The sequence below is a fragment of the Pimephales promelas genome, chromosome 9 (genome assembly GCF_988280905.1).
Source record: "Pimephales promelas chromosome 9, fPimPro1.hap1.1, whole genome shotgun sequence".
Lineage (NCBI taxonomy): Eukaryota > Metazoa > Chordata > Actinopteri > Cypriniformes > Leuciscidae > Pimephales > Pimephales promelas.
Genome location: NC_142777.1, coordinates 9,658,779 through 9,679,373, shown reverse-complemented (window position 1 = coordinate 9,679,373; position 20,595 = coordinate 9,658,779). Strand labels below are relative to the sequence as shown.

At 36.8% G+C, this 20,595-nt stretch overlaps 1 protein-coding gene across 5 annotated transcripts in view; it reads right to left on the bottom strand.

The window, feature by feature from the left end:
• The window catches only part of rnf212 (ring finger protein 212), a 96,643-nt gene that overhangs the window by 20,906 nt on the left and 55,142 nt on the right, over positions 1-20,595 (bottom strand). For all 5 annotated transcript variants that reach the window (XM_039665551.2, XM_039665549.2, XM_039665555.2 and 2 more), the window contains 6 exons: positions 11,687-11,756; positions 11,309-11,351; positions 11,153-11,207; positions 3,581-3,650; positions 3,207-3,249; positions 3,051-3,105 (listed from right to left, as the gene is read on the bottom strand). In XM_039665551.2, coding sequence (XP_039521485.2) covers positions 3,051-3,105; positions 3,207-3,249; positions 3,581-3,650; positions 11,153-11,207; positions 11,309-11,351; positions 11,687-11,756 — 336 coding nt within the window. The remainder of the gene's footprint in view (positions 1-3,050; positions 3,106-3,206; positions 3,250-3,580; positions 3,651-11,152; positions 11,208-11,308; positions 11,352-11,686; positions 11,757-20,595) is intronic.

Sequence of the window (20,595 nt, the reverse complement as noted above, 5' to 3'; positions counted from 1 at the left end):
TGCCGCCGTGCTGGATTGTGTAGAGCGCTCATTGAATTTGAGGACTTATCGCGTTTAGGCTAAAAACAGGGCTGGCGCTTATCGCGGCTTGGAAAGAAACTGTATCTTACAGTAAATTTTAAACAAGGAAATATAGCGATTCGGCATGAAACGTTGATGGAGCAGTGAAATGGTTCTGTCCACAGCAGAATGACACGACAAACTCATTTTTTTTAAAAATGGCGTTTAACGCGTTTTGGAAAAGAGCTCTTCAAGTAACAACAAGTAATCTTCTGACCAACTGAGAGGAAAAAACCATTGCAGTAAATCACGCAGATTAAATCTAACGATAACTTATCATATCAAGTTAAACTGAGCAAATTATACTTTGTTCTCATATTGTTAATGTAAACACATTAACGCAACGCATTGCGTGACTACATTTAATGTCCTTCAGATATTTATCCTTGTTTTCGCATGCCCGACTGGTCTCTTTTTCCAAACTCTCAGTCAAAAGTCTTGCATTTTTCCATTCCAGTTGTCACTGATGATTGTCGTTTGAACCTTTCTGGATCCACCATAAAAGTAATGTTTAATTATATCAAGTGCGGTGAGAAAAGGCTATAAATCTCCACCTCCAACATCCTCACACTCACACTACAACTAGCCGTGACTCTTCCTTTATGTGTACAGATATATGACGTAATGACGTAATGAAGCAAAGACATGCTCAAATTTCCAGCGGAAATCCACCAGTATCACTGGAATTAAAAAACATTGTTACAAGCTTACTGTTTTGAATCAAACTAATTAAGCAGATAGTTTTTGAACACTGGCTGGTTATGTACTTGCTCAAATGTTTATTTTGGATAATTTTTAACCCAAAAAAGTTACGGACAGGAGCTTTAAGTATACTTAATACAATTAATTTTAAGTATACTTCTTTAAAAAGAAGGGGCGTTATGAATTGTTGATGTCAAACTTCGGATAAGTCTTCTTGCGTGTTTTGAAATGATTGACAACTGAGATCCCAGAGTCTGACATGTTCAGTACAGTCAAACAAGCAACAGTAATAAAGGACTATCACTAAATCATACAGTGTGAACCCAGCATCAGTCAAAACAGTGTCGGCAATAAGAATAAAAGATTGCCGTCATTATTACAGACTAAATGTAGACAATTATTTTTTTCCGACGCAAAGTCTAAAACTACTTTTACTAAAACAACACACTTTTAGTGTGACTGGCAAAATTAGTCCAATTTAGAGATGACATTACCTTGAAATGATGCCTCACGATCATTTCCTAGTTGTTGCCAATAGTACCTAATTTTAAAGAGGGAAAAATCACGAGAAAAAGCCTCTAATATATTATTTTAGAGTAAAATAAATGAGAGAGAAGGTCATTTATTCTTTAATGAATTTCGCTAATTGATCTAAAAGGTCAGGTGAGGCAGGGTGATAAGTGCATTGATATCTCTCTTAAAGTGCAAAAAAAGCTGCTTGAACATTATTCAAGATAATAAAAATAATATCTAGTCTATGTCTATGTAATAATGTACACTTAATGTGTTGATTCTTATTGGCATTTTTAAAAAATTATGATTAGTTTAATGATTATGAACACAATACCATGGCAAACCTAATTAATATACAACCGATGAAAGCACAAAGCTGGCACGGGGTATAATTACAATGCAAGCTGCACGTAGGATTAAACTACATGACTGTGACATTGTTTCTGCAACAACTCTCTGACGAAGGAGTGAGCGATTTCAGACACAGTAACGGAGTCAACAATGAGAGTTGATTCCTGTGCTGGAGTCAACTCTGACACTAGGGCGTATGTTTGAGCCTATTATGGATTATATTGAATTAATTATCAAATGAAACTGCAAGAATTATACAGTGGTGAGATCATGGCAAATTTATTTTTGAATCTTTAATTCAGTTTGTATTTCTTTTTTTATCTACAGTACAGTTTTCACAATATTACTGTTAGTTTGTTGTTTTCAGAATTTTCGAGTTTTATTTTAGTTTGATTATTTTTTGGCTACCAAAATGTACAAAAAACTATTTAAAAATGTTTTCATGGCATTGAATTTCTCAGCAGTCTGATATTATTGCTATCTTGGGGCATTTTCAAGTTTAATGCAGGCTGAATGTAATGGCTTCAGGTTTTATAATTTATCAATGAATCAAAAACTAAAATTAATTTGTTGCATTTTTTTAGCTAGTAGCGGACTGTAGAAATAATATTAGAAGTAGTAGTTTAAAAAAAAAAATTGTTTACCAACAAGGTTTACAACATAAAACAGTGTGTTACATGTTGCTCTGAGAATGTTATTTACTTGATTTATTGTCTGTCATACAAAATATCAAGGTAAAACTATTAGACAAAACAGAACATGAAATATTGAACATATGAGTGCTGTGAGAAGAAATAATAAATTATTACACTGCACTGTGGATTGGTCAATCGTGACATTCAGCGGTATGTTAATCCCAGAAAATCTCCATAGTTTGAACTTGCAGTGATTTCTAGCAACTACTCTCTTCACATAGGTGTCCTGATCACCCTGTCAGGGTTTATTCTGCGATAACAACCGGCTGGATGTACATTATCCTTTACTTGTCCACGTCTCCGCGTGGATGGGGGAAACATAGAATGTGTCCTTCATCAGAAAGAATCTAGATGGATATTTTATTTGAAATAGTTTTCTCGCCATGGAATGAATGAAAACTTTTTTTGTGATATTTTTTTGAAGTGTTATTTTCCTTGGGGTTTCTTTCTCTCTTTGGTTGGATTTATTCCTTGTAAGTAAGATAATCACATTAGGATATTTTTGCTGTTGTTTTTGAATAATATTGCATTATATTCTTGATTATAAAAAAAACTTTGTATTATTATTATTTTGATTAATTATAAAATAGGAAATCCATTGTATAAATAATAATTTCTACATAATCTTTGTAAAAACTTTTGTAATTGCCCAGAACAGCCACATCAGTGCATCTTTAACATTTACAAACCCTGTCCAGGCGATCCAAAACCAAAAAAGTATTGACAAACCTATGCGGCAGTTCTGCGGTGAGCTTCTGAGACAAATCCTACTCAAGGCGTCTGTCTAGATGGAGAAACAGAAGTATAGGATCGCAAAGTAACAACAGAATTTTATATACTCTACAGAAAACCACACAAGTATACAGAAAAATAGGATAAGTTTACTTTGTGAGAGAGCCCCCTGCTGTCTATTTTTATGCTATCAGCTCTGAGAAAGAAAAAACAAACTCATGTTAAAATCACAAGCCAGACTATCAGTAAAGCACAGACTATCCTGAAAAAACACACGACAGATAATATTTCATAGACGTTCGCATGGGATGTTGATTTTTTTTAAAAACAAACAAACATAGAAATCTGGAAAGTAATTAAAATTAGTTTTACATTTCTCTGCCATGTCGGTTTTGTACTGTTGATTATGAAACAGTTTAATGTTAATAAATCACATATAAAAATAACGAATTATCAAACTATGCGAAATGACAAAAAAGAATGTAGTTTAAACCTTCCCCAGAGATCTGAACTGATCATATACTCACAGGCTAGCAGAGGATATGGATCGTGACATTAAAAGTGGAGAAGAATAGGGAACTTTTGTCACTGAAGAAGCTGAAATAAACAGAGAAACAGAGTGATGGGGAAGTTACTTTTAAAGTTACTTTGTGTAACTCGTTGTATAGGCGTACATAAAGTTTTTCTATGCATAATGGCATATATAATCCCATAAATACATAATGCATTTAGCAATTTTTTTAATATTTATGAAGAAATGCCCATTAATGTACAGGCATATGCATGGGCGGTGCTAGAATGAAAGCCCCCAAGATAGACCAAAGCACCCCCAAAAATAATTTCTGGAAGCAATTATATTCAGGCTGTATTCTATGGAAGTCCTAATTTACATGGTGAAGAAAAAAAAAGAAAAAAGAAAACTTAGGCTCTCTTGTTATTTCTACATAATAAGGGGGCATTGTAATCAGCATTAAACCAAATTAAGCGTTCTTACAATGGTTTTCTATGGGAGGAAAATGCTTAACGTTTTCTTAAACACGTTGCGTTCATATTCGGGGCTCATCTGATTTTTTGTACGTAGTATAGCCTGATTTATTATCCGCGAACTTGATAAATGTTGCAGATATGTTTTACTATGCACATAAACAAATGCCTTTCAATTTATGTGTGCAAAATTCAGAATTAAATGAATGTGCAGCAATTTGTACAAATAGAGTCTAGGCCAACTATACTGTACATGTTGTAGCCATTAAATAAGCGCATTTTATTTCATATTTGTTAAAATATTATGTTTTTTTTTTATCTAATATGTTGATTATGAAAAGTGAACAGCATGAGTAAGATGGATGAGTAATATATCGGGAGACATTGAGTGGGTCAGACATGATTTTGACCACTTCATTAAAAGTCTTTCTTTAAGAAAGTCTTTCTTTAAAGTGAATTTTGTTTTGTATAAATTGTATCATAATTTTAAATAAATTTTTTATCAACCAATTGCCTCTATTTAATAAATAAGCAAAATAGCAGACAATATAATCATGACAGGGAGGCGCCGACACGGTCACTTGTTGCGCGTGAAGTGGAGCGCACCTCATCATAAATTAACCGAAACTCAGCGTATGCCTCACAGACAAATCTAGACTAAAAACACATCTCTTTGGTCTAGCATACACATGACACACTATAGACTTCCTAAATTCAAAATTAGGCAGCATAGTTTAGATCAGCCGGAACCGGGAACACGTCCCGTAAATCCTGATGTACTTGGTACATCAAAAGAAGGATGGCATCTACGCTAATTTCTCTGTTTATCCCGAGGGACCCTATATGGTGGACCTGCGCCTGGACCCATCCCGACTTATTCTAAAAGGTGCAAAACACAAGTCTCTGAGTTTTTGCAGAACTACGCCCCCCCTTGTTCAATAACCAAAGGAGCATCAGCCGCACACATCTTTTGTTACAGTCATAATGAGGTAATAAAGTTATAAATCTGCAAGTCATTTAAAATATATGAAAGGAAAGGCATTTGAGTAATTTACACACTTACAGTCCCGTCTAAAAGTATTGGAACGGTAAGGCAAATTTCTTTGTTTTTGTTGTTCACTGAAAATATTTGAGTTTAAGATCAAAAGATGAGTATGAGTATGAGACAATAGTTCAGAATTTCAGCTTTTATTTCCTGGTATTCACATCTAGATGTGTTAAACAACTCACGACATACCACCCTTTGTTTGAACCCACCCATTTTTCAAGTGAGCAAAAGTATTGGAACATGTGACTGACAGGTGTTTCTTGTTGCCCAGGTGTTGCCTTTTAGGTTGATTGCCCAAACATTAAATAGCTCTGCATGACTAGTCTAAGGCTATGTTTACACAGAAACGATTCTGAAGAGAAAACGCAAAAGTGGCGTTGCGTCATCACTTTTTATTCTGCGTTTAGACGAGCATTTTGTGTGGGAAATCCGTGTGCAAATGGTGACGCAAAAGTGTGTGAAGGTCAATATAGTATGCACTTCAGGCGGCTAGGAGTGCATACTACAACACCAAGTCCACGTGCCTGCGTACAACCTTCACTGTCAAGCAGACTTTGCGTTTTTACCCTTTACACGGGAACGCGGCGGTGGAGTGTTTTTAAAGGGCACCTATTATGGAAAATTCACTTTTACATGGTGTTTGAACATAAATGTGTGTTGGCAGTGTGTGAGCAAAACCACCCTAGAATGATAAAAATCCACCCAGTGGTTTTTTTTTTCACTCTCAATAAATCATATGCACTGTCTCAGTACGAGCTGTTCTAAGATCCAGCTCTTTGTGACGCAGAAAGTGAGAAAGGGGTTTGATTGACAAGTGTGGTTGTGGCCTAGACCCCTCCCTCGGTGATCTGTACACACCATCCTCCATTGTTTCAACGACAGCCGGTAATTTTTCATGGAAACATAAGTGTTCTGTCGTGGACTCGTGGGTTAATCCTGTTGTTGTGGCTTAAAAATTAATCCTCAAGTGTGGATTGTCGTCTACTGTTTGCGATCCAACGTCACTTCCAGAAAGTGTATTTTATGATTTTTGAGCAAATAGTCATTTCAGTCTGTCAGCCAATTCAACAACAAATTATGCGTCTAAAGTTGTTGTTGTCGTAGGATGTCTGTGTATATAATTTAAAAATTGTTTGTATAGTGTGTAACCACACGTTTATAAATATATATTTAAAGATATTGTATTAAAAACTGCATATATGTTGCTGTTCTGTAAGTTAGCCATCTTCTCACATTTGCCACAGAAGCACCTGTACGACAAGTAAACATGACGCCACAGGTCCCTCGCATAAATGTAATTTCGCTTCTACGTAGCAAACTTTATCACAGAATGTGTATGTAGTTTCAAAAAAAATGCGCCAGCATTAGTGTTTGTGTGTGTCTGTGTGTGTGTGTGTGTTGCACATCCATACTTGCAAAAAGACGCGATTACAACAACTCTATAATTACATAAATGTATCAAATAACCATACCAAGACGTACTGGTCCATTCTCATGTGTTTAATCTGCCGGAGTCTCTTAGTACTATTTATATATTCCGATTCAAACGTACGCTGAATGACATTCAAAACATTGCGTCTCTCGCTCTCCCCTTCTGCTTAAGCCTAGTTCACACACTACATGATTTGAAAATGTTGGGCTGAACTGTGCAGTTCACATTACATGACTTGCTCTCAGTGAAATCATGAGTGTTCAAGTTGTTTAGCTGTTCACACCACACAACACAACGTGATTGATCCACAACAGGAGGTAACTCACTACACGAGTTAACAACGCACTGCATAGAGATACAACCACGATCGGATGATAAGAGCATATCATTTGTGACTCAATGAGAGCTGTTTCAGTACTATAGTACGGTCTAAATCCTGAAAATAATCAAACAAATAACGAGTTGACAACAACACGATTCTATCTGGTCTAGAAACCATGTTTTGTAACGAAAAACCACGCAATAAAACGAACCAGAAATGACGCGAAACTACAGAGAAGAACATAACACGCGAATATGGACGTCAGACAGAAACTAGTGCTGCACACTGTTTGCTCGACGATCTGCTCTGAGAAAAAAAATGCAAAAAAGAAAAAGTAAGATTTACCTGGTGTCCTCAACCCATGCGTTGCTATGATTGGCTGTACTCATGACATCACTGAGATTGAGTCGCGCGACTGCTCGAGATATCTAGCAGGCTAGATATTTTTCTGAGCTCGGTGACCTGTCTGCGAGCTGTCTGCGAGCTGTCTTTGATGCGTTGTTGGCTCTTTCACACTAACGGATTGGCGAGCGTTAATCGTCCGCTAATCGCCCGCGATTTGCACGCGATAACACCCTGACTTGTCGGCGACTCAACGATTTGCAAATCGGGCTTAAATCGGGCTTAAAATCACGTAGTGTGAACTAGGCTTTACCGACTGCCATAGGTATCAAGTTACGCCCTCATCCAAAGGCAGGGCGGGGATATGCAGCTCATTTTCATTTAAGGTGACATACACCCATAACAGCTCATTTTTAATCAGGTCCCAAAATCACATTTTGAAATGGTTATAATAAATTAACTGTGGGGTATTTTGAGCTGAAACTTCGCAAATACATTCTGGGGACACCCGAGACCAATATTACATCTTGTAAAAAGGGGCATAATAGGTCCCTTTTAAAAATTCCACTCAGGAGGGTGGTTTCACTTTTTTGCATTTTTAAGCCTCAAAAACGCGTCGCCGTGTAAACGAAAGGCACATCCAATAAAATATTTTTACGTTTTCACCGCGTTCTCGTGTAAACAGGGCCTTAGTTTTCATCATTGGAAAAGAAAGCTTCAAGCCCAAGTGTCCAAGCAACACAGCAGTAATGACTTTATGAATTTCTTCACTTATAAGATTGATAATATCAGGGACAAAATTATAACTATGCAACTGTCTACTACAGTATCGCATCAGGGGGTGCATTGTTGTCTCCCTGAGGAAATATTTGGTTCATTTTCTGAATCCAATCCAGACTTATTCTTTGACAAAAACGTAAAATCTCAGCTTTTTGTTTAAAATTTTGCTTTTATAAATTACACTTACCCACATTTAAGTCTTCTGTTTTTGCTCTTTGAAATCTGCAATTGCAGTCATTCGTGGAATTATCAACTTTACATGTGTTGTACCTCTGCTCAGCACAGCACAGAATGTGCAGCTGTCAGTCACTGCGCCAGTGTAGATCCTGGCATTCAGAATCACAGATTATTCTTTTTGGAAGTATGACCAACATAAGAATTTTCAGCCTAAAATGTCACCTGAACAAGTAACAACAAGTAATCTTCTGACCAACTGAGAGGAAAAAACCATTGCAGTAAATCACGCAGATTAAATCTAACGATAACTTATCATATCAAGTTAAACTGAGCAAATTATACTTTGTTCTCATATTGTTAATGTAAACAACTTCAGCATTGCGTGACTACATTTAATGTCCTTCAGATATTTATCCTTGTTTCCGCATGCCCGACTGGTCTCTTTTTCCAAACTCTCAGTCAAAAGTCTTGCATTTTTCCATTCCAGTTGTCACTGATGATTGTCGTTTGAACCTTTCTGGATCCACCATAAAAGTAATGTTTAATTATATCAAGTGCGGTGAGAAAAGGCTATAAATCTCCACCTCCAACATCCTCACACTCACACTACAACTAGCCGTGACTCTTCCTTTATGTGTACAGATATATGACGTAATGACGTAATGAAGCAAAGACATGCTCAAATTTCCAGCGGAAATCCACCAGTATAACTGGAATTAAAAAACATTGTTACAAGCTTACTGTTTTGATTTAAACTAATTAAGCAGATAGTTTTTGAACACTGGCTGGTTATGTACTTGCTCAAATGTTTATTTTGGATAATTTTTAACCCCAAAAAGTTACGGACAGGAGCTTTAAGTATACTTAATACAATTAACTTTAAGTATACTTCTTTAAAAAGAAGGGGCGTTATGAATTGATGATGTCAAACTTCGGATAAGTCTTCTTGCGTGTTTTGAAATGATTGACAACTGAGATCCCAGAGTCTGACATGTTCAGTACATACAAACAAGCAACAGTAATAAAGGACTATCACTAAATCATACAGTGTGAACCCAGCATCAGTCAAAACAGTGTCGGCAATAAGAATAAAAGATTGCCGTCATTATTACAGACTAAATGTAGACAATTATTTTTTTCCGACGCAAAGTCTAAAACTACTTTTACTAAAACAACACACTTTTAGTGTGACTGGCAAAATTAGTTCAATTTAGAGATGACATTACCTTGAAATGATGCCTCACGATCGTTTCCTAGTTGTTGCCAATAGTACCTAATTTTAAAGAGGGAAAAATCACGAGAAAAAGCCTCTAATATATTATTTCAGAGTAAAATAAATGAGAGAGAAGGTCATTTATTCTTTAATGAATTTCGCTAATTGATCTAAAAGGTCAGGTGAGGCAGGGTGATAAGTGCATTGATATCTCTCTTAAAGTGCAAAAAAAGCTGCTTGAACATTATTCAAGATAATAAAAATAATATCTAGTCTATACAAAAATGTACACTTAATGTGTTGATTCTTATTGGCATTTTTAAAAAATTATGATTAGTTTAATGATTATGAACACAATACCATGGCAAACCTAATTAATATACAACCGATGAAAGCACAAAGCTGGCACGGGGTATAATTACAATGCAAGCTGCACGTAGGATTAAACTACATGACTGTGACATTGTTTCTGCAACAACTCTCTGACGAAGGAGTGAGCGATTTCAGACACAGTAACGGAGTCAACAATGAGAGTTGATTCCTGTGCTGGAGTCAACTCTGACACTAGGGCGTATGTTTGAGCCTATTATGGATTATATTGAATTAATTATCAAATGAAACTGCAAGAATTATACAGTGGTGAGATCATGGCAAATTTATTTTTGAATCTTTAATTCAGTTTGTATTTCTTTTTTTATCTACAGTACAGTTTTCACAATATTACTGTTAGTTTGTTGTTTTCAGAATTTTCGAGTTTTATTTTAGTTTGATTATTTTTTGGCTACCAAAATGTACAAAAAACTATTTAAAAATGTTTTCATGGCATTGAATTTCTCAGCAGTCTGATATTATTGCTATCTTGGGGCATTTTCAAGTTTAATGCAGGCTGAATGTAATGGCTTCAGGTTTTATAATTTATCAATGAATCAAAAACTAAAATTAATTTGTTGCATTTTTTTAGCTAGTAGCGGACTGTAGAAATAATATTAGAAGTAGTAGTTTAAAAAAAAAAATTGTTTACCAACAAGGTTTACAACATAAAACAGTGTGTTACATGTTGCTCTGAGAATGTTATTTACTTGATTTATTGTCTGTCATACAAAATATCAAGGTAAAACTATTAGACAAAACAGAACATGAAATATTGAACATATGAGTGCTGTGAGAAGAAATAATAAATTATTACACTGCACTGTGGATTGGTCAATCGTGACATTCAGCGGTATGTTAATCCCAGAAAATCTCCATAGTTTGAACTTGCAGTGATTTCTAGCAACTACTCTCTTCACATAGGTGTCCTGATCACCCTGTCAGGGTTTATTCTGCGATAACAACCGGCTGGATGTACATTATCCTTTACTTGTCCACGTCTCCGCGTGGATGGGGGAAACATAGAATGTGTCCTTCATCAGAAAGAATCTAGATGGATATTTTATTTGAAATATTTTTCTCGCCATGGAATGAATGAAAACTTTTTTTGTGATATTTTTTTGAAGTGTTATTTTCCTTGGGGTTTCTTTCTCTCTTTGGTTGGATTTATTCCTTGTAAGTAAGATAATCACATTAGGATATTTTTGCTGTTGTTTTTGAATAATATTGCATTATATTCTTGATTATAAAAAAAACTTTGTATTATTATTATTTTGATTAATTATAAAATAGGAAATCCATTGTATAAATAATAATTTCTACATAATCTTTGTAAAAACTTTTGTAATTGCCCAGAACAGCCACATCAGTGCATCTTTAACATTTACAAACCCTGTCCAGGCGATCCAAAACCAAAAAAGTATTGACAAACCTATGCGGCAGTTCTGCGGTGAGCTTCTGAGACAAATCCTACTCAAGGCTTCTGTCTAGATGGAGAAACAGAAGTATAGGATCGCAAAGTAACAACAGAATTATATATACTCTACAGAAAACCACACAAGTATACAGAAAAATAGGATAAGTTTACTTTGTGAGAGAGCCCCCTGCTGTCTATTTTTATGCTATCAGCTCTGAGAAAGAAAAAACAAACTCATGTTAAGATCACAAGCCAGACTATCAGTAATTAAAGCACAGACTATCCTGAAAAAACACACGACAGATAATATTTCATAGACGTTCGCATGGGATGTTGATTTTTTTTAAAAACAAACAAACATAGAAATCTGGAAAGTAATTAAAATTAGTTTTACATTTCTCTGCCGTGTCGGTTTTGTACTGTTGATTATGAAACAGTTTAATGTTAATAAATCAAATATAAAAATAACGAATTCTCAAACTATGCGAAATGACAAAAAAGAATGTAGTTTAAACCTTCCCCAGAGATCTGAACTGATCATATACTCACAGGCTAGCAGAGGATATGGATCGTGACATTAAAAGTGGAGAAGAATAGGGAACTTTTGTCACTGAAGAAGCTGAAATAAACAGAGAAACAGAGTGATGGGGAAGTTACTTTTAAAGTTACTTTGTGTAACTCGTTGTATAGGCGTACATAAAGTTTTTCTATGCATAATGGCATATATAATCCCATAAATACATAATGCATTTAGCAATTTTTTGAATATTTATGAAGAAATGCCCGTTAATGTACAGGCATATGCATGGGCGGTGCTAGAATGAAAGCCCCCAAGATAGACCAAAGCACCCCCAAAAATAATTTCTGGAAGCAATTATATTCAGGCTGTATTCTATGGAAGTCCTAATTTACATGGTGAAGAAAAGAAAAGAAAACTTAGGCTCTCTTGTTATTTCTACATAATAAGGGGGCATTCTAATCAGCATTAAACCAAATTAAGCGTTCTTACAATGGTTTTCTATGGGAGGAAAATGCTTAACGTTTTCTTAAACACGTTGCGTTCATATTCGGGGCTCATCTGATTTTGTGTACGTAGTATAGCCTGATTTATTATCCGCGAACTTGATAAATGTTGCAGATATGTTTTACTATGCACATAAACAAATGCCTTTTAATTTATGTGTGCAAAATTCAGAATTAAATGAATGTGCAGCAATTTGTACAAATAGAGTCTAGGCCAACTATACATGTTGTAGCCATTAAATAAGTGCATTTTATTTCATATTTGTTAAAATATTATTTTGTTGTTTTTTTTATCTAATATGTTGATTATGAAAAGTGAACAGCATGACTTTTCATATATATAGATATATCGGGAGACATTGAGTGGGTCAGACATGATTTTGACCACTTCATTAAAAGTCTTTCTTTAAGAAAGTCTTTCTTTAAAGTGAATTTTGTTTTGTATAAATTGTATCATAATTTTAAATACATTTTTTATCAACTAATTGCCTCTATTTAATAAATAAGCAAAATAGCAGACAATATAATCATGACAGGGAGGCGCCGACACGGTCACTTGTTGCGCGTGAAGTGGAGCGCACCTCATCATAAATTAACCGAAACTCAGCGTATGCCTCACAGACAAATCTAGACTAAAAACACATCTCTTTGGCCTAGCATACACATGACACACTATAGACTTCCTAAATTCTAAATTAGGCTGCATAGTTTAGATCAGCCGGAACCGGGAACACGTCCCGTAAATCCTGATGTACTTGGTACATCAAAAGAAGGATGGCATATACGCTAATTTCTCTGTTTATCCCGAGGGACCCTATATGGTGGACCTGCGCCTGGACCCATCCCGACTTATTCTAAAAGGTGCAAAACACAAGTCTCTGAGTTTTTGCAGAACTACGCCCCCTCTTGTTCAATAACCAAAGGAGCATCAGCCGCACACATCTTTTGTTACAGTCATAATGAGGTAATAAAGTTATAAATCTGCAAGTCATTTAAAATATATGAAAGGAAAGGCATTTGAGTAATTTACACACTTACAGTCCCCTCCAAAAGTATTGGAACGGTAAGGCAAATTTCTTTGTTTTTGTTTTTCACTGAAAATATTTGGTTATAAGATCAAAAGATGAGTATGAGTATGAGACAATAGTTCAGAATTTCAGCTTTTATTTCCTGGTATTCACATCTAGATGTGTTAAACAACTCACGACATACCACCCTTTGTTTGAACCCACCCATTTTTCAAGTGAGCAAAAGTATTGGAACATGTGACTGACAGGTGTTTCTTGTTGCCCAGGTGTTGCCTTTTAGGTTGATTGCCCAAACATTAAATAGCTCTGCATGACTAGTCTAAGGCTATGTTTACACGGAAACGATTCTGAAGAGAAAACGCAAAAGTGGCGTTGCGTCATCACTTTTTATTCTGCGTTTAGACGAGCGTTTTGTTTGGGAAATCCGCGTGCAAATGGTGATGCAAAAGTGTGTGAAGGTCAATATAGTATGCACTTCAGGCGGCTAGGAGTGCATACTACAACAACACCAAGTCCACGTGCCTGCGTACAACCTTCACTGTCAAGCAGACTTTGAGTTTTTACCCTTTACACGGGAACGCGGCGGTGGAGCGTTTTTAAAGGGCACCTATTATGGAAAATTCACTTTTACATGGTGTTTGAACATAAATGTGTGTTGGCAGTGTGCGAGCAAAACCACCCTAGAATGATAAAAATCCACCCAGTGGTTTTTTTTCACTCTCAATAAATCATATGCACTGTCTCAGAACGAGCTGTTCTAAGATCCAGCTCTTTGTGACGCAGAAAGTGAGAAAGGGGTTTGATTGACAAGTGTGGTTGTGGCCTAGACCCCTCCCTCGGTGATCTGTTCACACCATCCTCCATTGTTTCAACGACAGCCGGTAATTTTTCATGGAATCCTGTTGTTGTGGCTTAAAAATTAATCCTCAAGTGTGGATTGTCGTCTACTGTTTGCGATCCAACGTCACCTTTAGAAAGTGTATTTTATGATTTTTGAGCAAATAGTCATTTCAGTCTATCAGCCAATTCAACAACAAATTATGCGTCTAAAGTTGTTGTCATCGTAGGATGTCTGTGTATATAATTTAAACATTGTTTGTATAGTGTGTAACCACACGTTTATAAATATATATTTAAAGATATTGTATTAAAAACTGCATATATGTTGCTGTTCTGTAAGTTAGCCATCTTCTCACATTTGCCACCGAAGCAGTAAACATGACGCCACAGGTCCCTCGCATAAATGTAATTTCGCTTCTACGTAGCAAACTTTATCACAGAATGTGTATGTAGTTTCAAAAAAAATGTGCCAGCATTAGTGTTTGTGTGTGTCTGTGTGTGTGTTGCACATCCATACTTGCAAAAAGACGCGATTACAACAACTCTATAATTACATAAATGTATCAAATAACCATACCAAGACGTACTGGTCCATTCTCATGTGTTTATTCTGCCGGAGTCTCTTAGTACTATTTATATATTCCGATTCAAACGTACGCTGAATGACATTCAAAACAGAGCGTCTCTCGCTCTCCCCTTCTGCTTACCGACTGCCATAGGTATCAAGTTACGCCCTCATCCAAAGGCAGGGCGGGGATATGCAGCTCATTTTCATTTAAGGTGACATACACCCATAACAGCTCATTTTTAATCAGGTCCCAAAATGACATTTTTAAATGGTTATAATAAATTAACTGTGGGGTATTTTGAGCTGAAACTTCACAAATACATTCTGGGGACACCCGAGACCAATATTACATCTTGTAAAAAGGGGCATAATAGGTGCCTTTTAAAATTTCCACTCAGGAGGGTGGTTTCACTTTTTTGCGTTTTTAAGCCTCAACAACGCGTCGCCGTGTAAACGAAAGGCACATCCAATAAAATATTTTTACGTTTTCACCGCGTTCTCGTGTAAACAGGGCCGTAGTTTTCATCATTGGAAAAGAAAGCTTCAAGCCCAAGTGTCCAAGCAACACAGCAGTAATGACTTTATGAATTTCTTCACTTATAAGATTGATAATATCAGGGACAAAATTATAACTATGCAACTGTCTACTACAGTATCGCATCAGGGGGTGCATTGTTGTCTCCCGAGGAAATATTTGGTTCATTTGCTGCTATAGGAGAGGAAGAATTTTGCAAACTTGTTAATTCATCTAAATCAACAACTTGTTTGCTAGACCCTATACCGACTAAACTACTGAAAGATATGCTTCCAGATATCATAGATGCTCTTCTTAACATCATTAATTCGTCTTTGTCGCTAGGATACGTACCAAAAACCTTTGAGCTAGCTATGATAAAACCGCTTGTTAAAACCCCCCAACTTGATCCTACAGAATTAGTTAATTACAGGCCAATCTCGAACCTGCCTTTTCTGTCAAAGATACTGGCAACAGCAGTATCCTCACAACTGTGTTCCTTTCTTGAAAGAAATGATATCTGTGAGGACTTTCAATCAGGATTTAGACCACATCATAGTACCGAGACAGCTCTCATTAGAGTCACAAATGATCTGCTCTTATCGTCCGATCGTGGTTGTATCTCTATATTAGTGTTACTCGATCTTAGTGCTGCATTTGACACAATTGACCACAACATTCTTTTAAATAGACAAGAAAATCGATCACAAGTTCAGTATGGCGTACCACAAGGCTCAGTACTAGGACCGCTGCTATTCACCCTGTGCATGCTACCACTAAATATCATTTGGAAACATGGAATTAGCTTTTACTCTTATGCTGCTGATACCCAGCTGTATATTTCTTCAAAACCTAACGAAACTTACCAACTCACAAAATTAATGGAATGCATTCCTGATATAAAAAATTGGATGACTAGTAATTTCCTACTACTAAATTCTGAAAAAAACAGAGATTCTAATTATTGGACAAAAAACTTCCACACGTAACAGCCAAGAATACTCTCTAACACTTGATGGCTGCTCTGTTAAGTCTTCGTCGTCGGTTAAGAACCTGGGTGTGCTCTTTGATACTAATCTCTCATTTGAAAGTCATGTGTCTAGTATCTGTAGAACTGCATTTTTCCATCTTAAAAATATATCTAAATTACACCATATGCACTCATTGTCAAATGTAGAACAATTAGTTCATGACATTCAAGGCTAGATTATTGTAATGCTCTACTGGGTGGTTGCCCTGCACGTTTAATAAACAAACTTTTAAGCTCGAGTTCTTACAAGAACAGCTCGAGTTCTTATCAAAACCAGGAAGTATGACCACATTAGCCCGGTTCTGTCAACCCTGCATTGGCTGCCAATTAAACATCATATAAATTTAAAAAAAAAAGGAATATGTATATATGGAAAACCTCACAAACACCAAGGCAGGCAAGACAGGCGAGAAGTGGTTTCAACAGGACAGCATCTCTGTCCCAATTTGAGACACTCTCGCACTGTACTCCCTCTTTTAATGCACCATAGACATTACACATAACACACACACAAAAAAAAAAAAAAATAGGAAAAGATAGGGACTGATGAGATGTGGGGGAAGGTTATCTTATATTATCTTATTATATCATCTTTTATTTTATGCAGGATTGACAATGGAAATTGTTATATAGGAGGAAGGATGGAAATAAAAATCGACCAACACAATATTGGCAATATGGTGGTAGTGGGGAGTGGGGTGGTGATGGTAATGACAATGGTAATAAATAATAAATGGTTACTTTGTTTACACATACACACACATACACATACAAATACACATACACATACACATACCCACACATACACATACTTTACCCACACTCACACCGGCTCACATACACACTTAGATCAAACACTTAAATCACTCATATATCACTTCTGGAATTATGGATTTACAAGATTTAAAAAAAAAAAAAAAAAAAAAACATTGTATAAATTTTAAAATATTGCTGATTACTTATAAAGCACTGAATGGTTTAGCGCCGCAGTACTTGAGCGAGCTCTTAACGCATTATAGTCCTTCATGTCTATTGCGATCTCAAAACTCCGGCCAGTTGATAATACCTAGAATTTCAAAATCGACTGCTGGTGGTATCCTTTTCCTATTTAGCACCAAAACTCTGGAACAATCTTCCAAACATTGTCCGGGAAGCAGACACAATCTGTCAGTTCAAATCTAGACTAAAAACACACCTCTTTGGCCTAGCATACACATAACACACTATAGACTTCCTAAATTCAAATTAGGCTGCATAGTTTAGATCAGCCGGAACTGGGAACACGTCCCGTAAATCCTGATGTACTTCGTACATCAAAAGAAGGATGGCGTCTACGCTAATATCCGTTTCTCTGTTTTTCCCGAGGGACCCTCTATGGTGGACCTGCGCCTGGACCCATCCCGACTCATCCTTATTAAGTGCCGGCCTCATCGACACGACAGCTATCGGCACTGATTCCCAACATCTCGTCTCCAAACCGGGGTGGTTACTTCGACTACCAGATGGAAATGGAAAATTCAGATGGAAACAGATGGAAATGGAAAATTCTCTTAATGTCTCGATCCAATTTGTTTTGTAATCACTGTTCCTTCTGACTCCAACTGGGCCCCTAATACCACCTGTGGCATTTAAGGGTTGAAGGGTTGATTAATTGCATTTGCGATAAAATCGCGATATGATGAAAGGCGATTTTGTAATCGCAAGAGATGAAATCGACTGCGATTACACTGGTCACGTGACACACGGGAGCAGTCTGCAAGATCAAGCATCAACTTGCCCTGTACGCGGTCTGGCGTTCAGAAAAGAACTGTTTATTTTTAATGTATGTGATATTGTGTTATTTATTCTCTCCCCAACAATGCTGGATCGATTCAAAGAAATTCAGAATCGAGTCTGAGCTTAGTTTTTAAACACAGATGCGTGATGACTGTAAGGATTTTGGCCAGGCGAATTTCTGAAACACATACACGCACACACAAACCTTTCACTTCCCCCACACATCGGAATGTGTGGAATGTTTTCGAGAAGGACTTTTGGTGTTTAAAAACATTCAACAAAATGTTTTCAATGGTTTTTATGTATACGTGTCTTCCCCATGTCACAGTGAAATAACTTTGTTTGGTCACAGTTTAAATAGGAATTAAAAATACCTTCGTCATGCATTTGAAACATAAGTGTATATTCCTTTGATATAACAGAATGTTCCTTGATATCTCTAGAATGCTTATTGAATGAAACACTCGAATATGCATAGAGATGTAAAGTAAAGTGTATTTTTAATTCGTTTTACTGCCAATGAAGATCAAATTGCTATTGCAAAACCCTCATCGAACACACCCCCTTCCACGAGAAGCGCGCGCTGAGGAACAAAAGAAAGCTTCCCGCGTGCAACATCCACTCTCCGATTGGCTCAAACCAACAGGAAGGGGATGGATTTCTCCAAGGTGATAAATGTGAGAACGCAGGTCCGCCCTCGCCCTCTTCTGAACTTTCCAGCGCTCAACATGTAAACCTCACGGGACTCTGATCCAACCATGGATCTTTCCTTTTGTTCGTCTAAAAGTTTCATCTTTTCCTCAAGTGGACTACCAAGTTTGTCTTCCAGGAAAGGAAGTGGACTTTGCCGAACTATCTCCTCGGGTAACGTCACCTCAAAGACTCTCAGCCTTTCAAACACTGGCGCTAAATGCCGACGAACGCCACGTGACTCCCCACGGAACAAAGCAGCCATGAACGAGCCGGGACGGGCCGCGCAAACACGCCGCGGCCGCGCTTCACGTGATGCACGCGCGCCGGACCGGCGCACCTCCAGCCGACATGTGGCCAGCACGGGCCGAGCAACGAGCCCGCGACTCACACAGACCCAATGTGCCCTGCAAGTATACCTTCTTTTAGAGCTTCTAAGAGGCATTAAAGTGTTTTCGTGGTGTTCAGAAAGGTTAACTGACTGTGTGGCAAACAACCCACTCTCTCTCACTTGCTCTACAACTCACTCTATCTCACTCTCTCTCTCTCTCTCCAACTCACTCAACTTACGCGTATCCATTGTCTAAACGCTCTGCGTCGTCTTAGTTTGTGTTTTAATGTTTGTAAATACATGTTTCATTGTAACGTAGTGAATGCTTAAGTAGGAACTTTATTAAATACAAAATATGCTTACCTTGACTGATTGTCTTGCTCATAATACGGGTCAATGAAATGTCAATTTAAAGCTACACGCTTTACAGAACTATAAATACCTAAGAGGGTATTTGGTTATAGAGCAGGGAAGGCAGATTCTAGTGGCCACAGAATTTTTTTTCACAAGCTATATAACTTAATTGAGCTAATTGATTTTACCTGTCTTGTAAAACGTGGTCCTTGCAATCAATAACAATTAATTTGTGGTTGATTGCGGGGATGCACATGTATGCATATGGGTAAAATTAATAAATTAACATGTAAGACCGGTCTGATCCAAATCTGTATGAATAATTATTAATTATCAATTATTAATTATGATATGCAAATTCCCCCCCTGATCAGAACCGACCCAGTGTCTTTACATGACTCTGCGCGTGCTTCAGAAATGAACCGTGTTCTGCTTGCTTCTATTCTCTCTCTCTCTCTCTCTCTCTCTCTCTCTCTCTCTTACTCAAAACATAGTAACGTTATTTCATAAAGTTCGGGGTTGAACCGAATTACAAGGACATTCGCGGGCTTGCCGCTTTGCTTGCTTGATGTTATACTCTTGAAGTGCGCGTTCTCTCCCGCGGGAATTTTCCTTACAAATGCTTCACACAGAGGCATTATTTATGTCTTTTGGAATGCAGTTGGCTTATATATTAAAACTATGAAAATCACTGAGAAGGCTGCTTTCATTTTTCATTTTCATTTTAAAATACGCTTTGTGAAGAGCTCTCGTGCATGCGGCCGTGAGCGACTCATTGGTTAAATGTGCATAAACTTGCAAGTCAAAATGCTTTTATGACGCGAAATTAATGTAAACACGGTCAGTTCTTACCAACAGGTCAAACCACATTTACAATTTCAAGAGATATGTGCATTAGTGTGAATGCAGCTTAACATATCTAAACTGAGGGGAAATCACTCCAGCTCTCGAATGATAAACATTCAGACAGCCTACTTTTAAATACTGAGACCACTCTTTCTTTATTGCTTGTAATGCTTTTTTTGTTTGTTTCTCTTTATTTACTAGCTTTTATATTATGAAGATATATTTTTTTATAAAGCCGATTTAAAATTCTTAACATATTGGTTTAATTCAATGTTTTTTTTTATAATTATTTTTTAAAGTATGTGTTTTTACACATGTAATTAAATACATATTTTAAGTGTTGTTAAGATTAATTAATAAAAAAAAGTAGATCGGATCATGAGCTGCCTAAAGATTCCCATCCCTACTGTACAATGATTTATTGCTTCTCTTTGTCGACTAATACAGAAGGTAAAGAA